The sequence below is a fragment of the Acartia tonsa genome, chromosome 10, assembly GCF_053477335.1.
Source record: "Acartia tonsa isolate MP-2025a chromosome 10, ASM5347733v1, whole genome shotgun sequence".
Lineage (NCBI taxonomy): Eukaryota > Metazoa > Arthropoda > Copepoda > Calanoida > Acartiidae > Acartia > Acartia tonsa.
In genome coordinates this window covers 34,202,670-34,211,692 of record NC_137269.1, presented here as the reverse complement: position 1 = coordinate 34,211,692, position 9,023 = coordinate 34,202,670, and the positions used below count along the sequence as shown (strand labels likewise).

At 33.6% G+C, this 9,023-nt stretch overlaps 1 protein-coding gene across 2 annotated transcripts; it reads right to left on the bottom strand.

The window, feature by feature from the left end:
- Positions 1 to 2,520: 2,520 nt before the first annotated feature.
- On the bottom strand, positions 2,521 to 9,023 carry LOC145329952 (potassium channel subfamily K member 4-like). 2 transcript variants are annotated; one of them, XM_080174440.1, is made up of 10 exons: positions 8,925 to 9,023; positions 8,482 to 8,522; positions 7,874 to 7,967; positions 7,618 to 7,686; positions 7,013 to 7,078; positions 6,189 to 6,287; positions 5,532 to 5,664; positions 5,031 to 5,176; positions 3,920 to 4,011; positions 2,521 to 3,500 (listed from the first exon to the last, which is right to left on the bottom strand). In XM_080174440.1, the coding sequence occupies exons 2-10, from the start codon at positions 8,512 to 8,514 to the stop codon at positions 3,396 to 3,398; spliced, it is 837 nt and encodes a 278-aa protein (XP_080030566.1). In that variant the 5' UTR covers positions 8,515 to 8,522; positions 8,925 to 9,023; the 3' UTR covers positions 2,521 to 3,395. The 2 variants fall into 2 exon arrangements, with proteins under 2 accessions (XP_080030566.1, XP_080030567.1); XM_080174441.1 differs by having other exon boundaries at positions 8,482 to 8,518; positions 8,925 to 8,974.

The following is a 9,023-nucleotide window of genomic DNA, read 5'->3' as shown; positions in this document are numbered from 1 at the left end:
TTTTTAAAGGGGAACTATGACTTTTGACGGTGAAGGTGAGAGGCGGGGTTGTTGAAATGGTGCACGGGTTTATATTAAATTAAATCATTATTTGATAAATAAACATATACTTTATATTGTTTGTGTAGGTGTAGGTGTAAAGCACCAAAAAACATTCCCATTTTGTACAATATACCTTACTGGCCAAATTGATCAAACCATACAATATTTATCGATTTATCTTCTTAAATAGAAAAATCTTTGCAAAACTTTTAAAAAATTCATTATCTTTAAGATCACAGCTACACACTATTGTAGTTGGATTTGTTTAGATAAAAAATAAATCTTAATTCACTCAGGTAATCAGGTGTATTTCTGATTATTTTTAATTAAAACCTTGTATCAATAAATATGTCAAATATCTAAGTTTACTGTTCTTTTTCTATGCATTTCATGATTTCAACGTTGCAGTAAACTGGTTTTTATTGTCTAGCTTTTGTCATTAGCTGTCGTACTTATAAATATATTCCTTCTAGATATTTCAGTCATTTAAAAGCTTCAGACCGGCTAATATCATACTTAAACTCATAGACGTCCAGGGGGGGGGGGTTAATTGGGTGATTACCCCCCTCCCCCCCCCCCCAAATAAAAAAAAAAGTTTGGACGCCCCTGCTTAAACTTTAATAAAATATCGAGAATTAAGACAGGTATGCAAAGTTTTAAGGCAACGATTAATATTTCTTTACACCTAGATTATCATGTACTAAAATAAAGTGAAACTAGTAGCTGGTTAAAATAACGATCCCCATCACCCACCATTTATCATGTTTTGAGTTTTGCTGCTCTAGTTATGTACAAATTTGTTCTTGTAAGATTCTCTCTAAATGTTATACATCAATTCAAAACAAATGATTTCAGATGCATTAAAAACATTTTAAAATGTTCAACATTGACATTTCCATAATTATAATAGATCTATTAGATTAGACATGCACAACAAGTAATAAGTATAAATGTATGCAACAAACAATTACCAGATTTTTCAATGGCCCTGGGATCTGAGAGATTAGTCAATGGCCGATAAATTGTTATACATCCCCGATAATTATACACAAAATCTTCTGTAGATTACAATACGTGGTTAAAACGTTGAGATACTTAACACAATGAACCAACCAATCAAAATTCAACAAAGGTCCCCTCAGTTAATAAGCCAACTAACAAGAAAAAGGTTATCATAAACACTGGGCTTAACATCGCTTTCATGGATGTTGTCATCCTTAGTTTTCCAGGAAATAAAGTACCTTTCCTTAAAGTTTCAAATTAGCAACACAAATTAGCCTTTAATGATATTTCAAGATTTTTCTAGATATTAGAGTACATATTTTTGGCCTTGAATATTTTGTTTCTGTGTGTGTGTGAGGCATGGTTGTCCGACATCAATGATGGTTTATTTTTAGTTTTAAGTGTTTAGTTTTTAATATTAGATGGTTTTATGATATTTTCTTTTAGTTATAAAGTTACATGATGTAGTTAGATAGGTAAATATGTTCCTTGAGTTAAAATATTCAAAACTGGACAGGAGGAAAGGGGTTATATAGACCGATGTATATAGTATATATCTTTGTCTTATATATTCAATTCCGTAACCTTGGTTATTGCCAATGGATTTTTTTTGTGGAATTGCTCTGTTTCCTTAAGGCTAGATACTAGAGGATTCGGATCATGGAAAGAATTAAAACGAAGTAGCGGGTTTCGTCGTATTTTCACAGTAGCTTTTTTCCTATTTCTAGCCACTGCGGGGCCAATTTCCTAGCCCTGCGTGGCAATCATTAACATTTACCTAAATTAACCTATAAAAAGCTACTGTGAAAATACGACAAAACCCGCTACTTCGTTTTCTTTTCATGATCCGAGGATTCTTGAGGCACTATAGTGAAGATTTCTCTAAGAGGGATATATGTAGATATACACCTTCCCTGGACCTTTATTTTAATGAGAACAATATTGGGATCTACTGCAGTTCACGGTAAAATATTGCTGGTAAGCAATATTTCTAAAAATCTATGAATTTTAAAGACTGCTAGCTGCCAAACGGCTGAATATACAGATCATGCCCGCACACTGTTTTAAGCGGTATAAGAAGGCCTGAAAATAATCTGGAATAGCCATAAATCAATAATGTATAATTATCTTGCAGTGCAGAGAAATGCGCGAAAAAGACCTATTTTACACGTTTTTTCTTCAGTGAAGCCTTTCCTGTGCATCATTGGATATGGCTATTACAGATTATTTGTAGGCTCTCTTATACCGCTTAAAATGGTGTGCGGGTATGATCTGTACGTTCAACCATTTGGCAGCTAGCAGCCTTTGAAGTTCATAGATTTTTGAAAATATTGCTTACCAGCAATATTTTACCGTGAACTGCAGTAGATCAAAATATTGTTTTAGCGGTTAGCGTCTTCCATCGCTAAACACACACAGACAGACATCATATTACTTTTAAATAAGGATATGGCTACAGAATCTAGAATAAGATACTTACTTTTTAAAAATATATTTTATATCAAAAAGTTAAATACAATATATTGATCACAAAATAAGGGTTAAATTATGTTAGTTTTTTTTTGTAAATTTTATTGTAAAGCACCATCATTTAATGAATTGAGCATTTTTGTAAATATATTCTTTTTAATTTTTTGCTTGAAAATAAAATTAAGTTAAAATACTTTTAGATACATTTTTTTCAGAAAAAAATACATAAGGAAAATTTTGTTCATATGAAGCGTAGCAACAACAAACAGTAAATTGTAATACAGTAAAAGTATCTTTTTACATTTTTGATGCAGTATAATTTTTTACTGTAATCCTTTGCAAAACATAAAGTAATAGGTTTTTTTTTTAATTACCGAGTTCTCGAATTCAGGGAAGATATCAATTGGTCCATGCTTTTTTATCTTTTCAATTTCCAAATTTAAGATGCTCCTGTATGCTTAGCGATAAAAAAAAACGTTTTGGGGTATAGAAACATTGCACTTAACTTTTATTAGAGCACATATGCATTTCATACATAGATTTCTCGTATATACGTACATAAACTTTTTTACAGAGAAGCTATGAAACTAAAAAAAGGGTAGGGGAGGGTAATTAGTAATGTTATAAGATTTTTAACTTTTCTTGATGCATCTAATACTAGAATTTTAGGGTTGAACCCCCAGGAGGAAAGAGGGGGGGGGGGGTGGTAGGGTTGTATGTTAGGTATACAAGGCACGTTAAATACAAAATAAAACATTCTTGAATAGTAAAATAAAAGTGAGGGGTAGGAGGGAGGGGGAATTTGTGGTTCACTGTTTTTTTTTATTATACCAATTTGTTAATTTTCATTGGGTAAGGTGTTTGAGGTGTTTGATTGTTTTCTATTCTGCTTTTTTCTTATCTTCTTCAGTTACAACTGCAATTCTTGGCTCTAGTCTGGTGCACAGACCGTCCACCTTTTCGGTCAGCCAACCTACCACGTGGTCCTAACACATTAAAAATATATTAAGTACATGTGGGGGGGGGGGGGGGGTAGATCTGTCTGTCTTAGCATGTGTCTATGATCTTATGAAAACTTTTCTTGAGGGATTAATTATTTTTAAAGAATATGTCACACTTTTCAATATTTATTATAAGAGTCAAATAAAACATTACAGTACATTTCATCAACTTTAATTTTATATGAATACCATTTATTCAACTTATTGGGAAAATTTTATATTCAAGGGGAGGAGGAACTTTTGGACCGTTTTATCCACCTTAATCCCTTTATTTTCAAAGAAATCCTCCAACTATGGCTTTCATGTCAATTATGAAAGTTTCTTTAGGGAGGGAGAAAGATTTATTTTAGACGCTTTTCATCCCTTTCCTAGTAACTGTTAAAATCACGTGTATATTTGTTTACCTGATAGACACCATAGATAGCCAAACCAGCTACAAAGTAAACAAAGAAAAGAAGATACGCAAATGTGTTCTCTGGTACAATATCTCCAAAACCTAGAGTAAAAAAGATTAAGAAGATAGTGAATAGTTCTTTGCGATGAATATATTATGTCTACCTATCCATACATCCATCCATCAGGCAACCAACTACCTAGAGACATTAATAATGGTACCTACTGCTGCTATGTCATGCGTGTGACAACAATAGCAAGATATACCCTGGCCCATGAACAGGTACACCCATTATCATGCACAGTTAGGGCTTCTAGACAAAGGTCGTGCAATCAAATGGTTGGTTGTCATCGGGCGAATGAACGCTTTACACCGCAATTATAAGACAGGGAGTATGTTTCAAGATGCGTGGAGAGGTCTAGAACCCGAATCAATCAATCAATAAATAAATCCATAAATCTATCTATCTATGTACCTATAGTTCTACTGATAGTTGTAGCCACAAAGTAAAGGGAATCCTCAGACTCAAACAAATATCTATCTATCTATCTATCTATCTATCTATCTATCTATCTATCTATCTATCTATCTATCTATCTATCTATCTATCTATCTATCTATCTATCTATCTATCTATCTATCTATCTATCTATCTATCTATCTATCTATCTATCTATCTATCTATCTATCTATCCATCCATCCATCCATCCATCCATCCATCCATCCATCCATCCATCCATCCCTCCATCCATCCATCCATCCATCCATCCATCCATCCATCCATCCATCCATCCATCCATCCATCCATCCATCCATCCTTCCATCCATCCATCCATCCATCCATCCATCCATCCATCCATCCATCCATCCATCCATCCATCCATCCATCCATCCATCCATCCATCCATCCATCCATCCATCCATCCATCCATCCATCGATCCATCTATCTATATATCTATCTATCTATCTATCTATCTATCTATCTATCTATCTATCTATCTATCTATCTATCTATCTATCTATCTATCTATCTATCTATCTATCTATCTATCTATCTATCTATCTATCTATCTATCTATCTATCTATCTATCTATCTATCTATCTATCTATCTATGTACCTATAGTACTGATAGTTGTAGCAACAAAGTACAGAGAATCCTCAGGAGACCACTCAAACAGATATGAAAATAGAAGCATGCCCGTTATCATATGGCAACCAATGAGAAACAGGGCATTTCTGAAGCTGCTGCTCACATTCACTCCTTTTATTAATATTGATACTTTAAGATTATCATAGATCTTAAGGAATAGGATAATAGAAGATACATTAAAGTACATTTTCAACTATTATAAACAAAGATTCCTCATCTCTAGATTTTAATTATTGGTTGAAACGTTTGAACACGGCTAGTTTGATCCAAGAAATTTAAAAAAAGATTTTTAAGCTAACCAATGAGATAATGTGTTTATAAACAGTCCGAAGTCTCCTTTTCCCCAGAAACAAAAAAATGCCGTAAAATTGCTTTCGCTCTAAAAAAATAAATGTTCGTTTGTCCGACTGTATAATTTATTGAGCTTCGCTTTTCAGAGAAGCCTTATTTTCCAAAGTATGAATTCCTGCGCGCTCAGAAACCATATGAATAAGGCCAGCCATATCACCAATAAGTAGCGCGGCCAGGGGACATGCTAGAGCAGCATACATCAGGCTGGCAAGACGAACGTAGGGACCTGCAGGGGTCAGAGACCCGTAACCTTGTAACATGTAAGTTTTATATTTTAAAGTTTTATAGCCAATAAAATTATGTTTTAAATCATTGATCAATAAGACAAATGACGATTAATTCTATAGAAGAAAACTATTAGTTTAAGAGTTTTGACACAATGAAAAAAAATAAAAATCAAGATTCTAAGTATCAAAAAATTTTTAAGCAAACGAATGAGGAAGCATGTTTATGAACCTTTGGGTACCTATATATTCGGTCTTTATTTTCAATGTATTTAAAAAATAGGGGAGGGAGTAATCAGTGCTTAACAAAGCACTATGAGGGTCAATGATTTTAGTTACAGGGATCTTACAACGGATCATCTTAAAATGAAACGTGTAGCTGACTAAATTAACGATACCTTGCGCCCAAACCACCCACTTTAACCAATCCCCTCTGACCAATAAATGACATCAATGTTAGCAAGCTAAATTGACAACAATTTTTCCCCTGTCATGATATCTACGTATATCATATATCCATTGTTGGAATATAAGATAAAATTGTCCATGCCTATGGTTGTTGACATAGTGAATGTGTAGAAGAGAGCATTACTGACAGTCCACACATTTGCGTCAGAGTAACTGTTCAACCCAGCTTCGACTGCGGCCTAATTATCATTTTAGAGATTAAAATCATATGGTGGTACATGGTAACCTTATCCGGATATCCGGTTCTGGCCGTATATCTGGCCAACGTTCGATATCCGGCAAATTACCGGATATCCGGCGTCAAAAATCAGCCGAATATCCTGTAACCGGATAGTTTTAATATCCGGTATCCGGCCGGATATTGAAAATGGCCGGATATCCGGCCAAACCGGATATCCGGCCCAACCCTACTTTAAATCTCTATTATTTAAGTAATAACGTCTTCACCACTTAAGGTATCAAGGGGCACTTATAGAAGATACTGTTAAAACAACCCTCCATTTTTTATTTTAATTTAAAAGATTTTTTGTGGGGATAATTTTTGTATGGGCTATTAGACTTAGGAGGTTGAGGTATCCTCCCCAAAAATAGTTATAAACCTTCCGAGGACCTATAAGAAGTTTGAGTTACAGAAAGACAGGCAGAAAGACATCCTGTTTCTCTTATATATTAAATATTGCTCTGAAAGGTTTCGTGATTTTTTATTTTCCTCTTTTAATTAACTCCATATTTAACTTAATTTCAAGCAACTCTGTATCTAAAATGTGAGCCGTTGTTTGTACTGTATAATACATTACCGTTCTGATTTCATGAAAGTTTTCGAAAAACTTTTATTGCTACGCCTCTTATGGACATCATATAATTGTCCTTGTTGCTTTGTAATCCAAAATTAATCATCTTATTCCTGAAGTTCATTTTCAAATGTTTCCAATTTCTTGCGGGCCAAGCTTTTCCAGTCAGATTCAGATGCCCCTAATATAATGATGCATGTGTTTTTGATGACAAGTAAATACATTTCCGGTATGGCTTTAAACCCGATTAATATCCGCTGGGTAAAAATCAATTCTCAGCTACACTAAAAAATCATGTATCGTATCGTATTATATCCAGTTTTCTACTAATTTGAAAATGTACATTCATAATGCCTTCGGCATCTCGGGGCTAACAAAACTAGTAAAATCTTATAAATGTACATTTTTATATCATATATATATATATGTTTATATTTAGTTATTGAAATTCCATTACAATAATACTAGCAACGCAATTGCTAAACAATATAATTTCCTAAAAGCAAGCTTTATCCTATGAGATAAAACAGTGTATATATGGATGAATAAAAACCTGACTTCCCTTTCATACCACTGCACTGCACTGTGAACACGTTCTAATAGATATATTGGGCCCCGAATTATGAATAGTTTAAATCGTCTGATTTTTAAAAAATAATTTGCTTTGAAGAGAAGATCGAATCGTCAACATTTTAAATATAAAATTTGAAATAGTCAAACCTTTAGATTCTGTCCATAAACCATCCAGAAAATCTCGTTTTACTCTCCTCACACCACACTTATGAACAGCTAAATAGATGGATTAAAAATCAGGGATGAGACAATAGACGATAGTTGATGTACATCCCAAATAGTTATAAGCAAATTACCCCTTCCCTATTAAAATGAAATTATTTTTCATTAATTCAAAATACTATATTTGGTGGAAATATAAATATGGTGAAAAAAAGAATATATGTATATATTGAAAATAAACCTTCAGATGGTCGTTCCAGGTACAGGAAGAGACAGCTGCCAGCCAGCCACAGTGTACAGTTCAGAAATATCAAGACAAGCACTCTGATGGAAGCCTTTTTTTTAGCAGTGTTATGTTATCTTTGTTACTTACATTTGTATTCAATAATAACTTATGGCATGTTTGAAATATCCAAAGGTATAAGATTTATTTCAGGGGTTATCAGGGTTAGTATACCAAAATAAGAGCTTTAGTTATACTGGTTATCTATAGAGTTTAACCAAGCGCTTTCACACAAAGTACCCTGGTAAACACTAACCCCTCCCCCCCCTCTTTGATATGAAATAAATAAAAAATTAGGGAGAGGGTATAAATTTTTGTATTTACTTAAGGTCAGATTAGGTTAGGTTATATTGGGTACCAGGTAACACTGCAGGAATAATTCCCTGCAGAGTTAGGGTCCACCGCATGGTAAAAAACTACGCCCTAGTTTTACATTTATTTATTATATATAAGGGTGGGATCACTGTTTAACCTGCAGTTTATGTAAAAGCACAACTTTAAAAATAAGAACTTGTAGTTAATCTCTGTCCTCGAGAATTTACTTAAATTTCACATAACACTGGAACCTTTTTGATGGCGGTATCCTGTTCAGACCCCATCCTTCTGCCTGGCAGATAGATATTTTTTATTTACAGTAAGCAAATATTTATAATTAAGGGTTGGTAAGGAAAATCTTATATTTTTTATTTCAAATTGCACGGTGGGGGAGGGGGGATTTCATTGCTCGCAGGCACTTTGTAGGAAAGCATCCTAACCAGTGTTCGTTTATATATAGTAAGTCACTTTTTATTATTAAAAGTGGCCTAGTCCTCTGTTTTTAAAGGTGGAGGGAAGGGAGAAGGTTAATAGCTTAAAACCATCTTGAGCTTCCCAAAATCAAAGAATTGTATTAATTTTAACAGTTGCATTTTTCTTTAGTGTATTGAAGTTAAAGATAAATTTACTGGCAAAATTGGCAGGTAACAACCCTAAATCACATTATTTGTTTACTCTAAATAAAAATAACAACCTGACAGCAGACAAAACTGTACTAGTGTAGAATATAAATATTTAACTACAGGTACAAATTATCACACTGTGTCCGTCCGTTTTTGTTCTCTTGTTTGCG

Coding starts and splice junctions, on each gene's coding strand:
- LOC145329952 (XM_080174440.1), bottom strand. CDS start 8,514: ATGGGGTCTGAACAGGATACCGCCATCAAAAAG. Junction 7,968..8,481: donor AGGATACCGCCATCAAAAAG/GTTCCAGTGTTA, acceptor GCTAAAAAAAAG/GCTTCCATCAGAGTGCTTGT. Junction 5,177..5,531: donor CATATGGTTTCTGAGCGCGC/AGGAATTCATAC, acceptor AATATTAATAAA/AGGAGTGAATGTGAGCAGCA.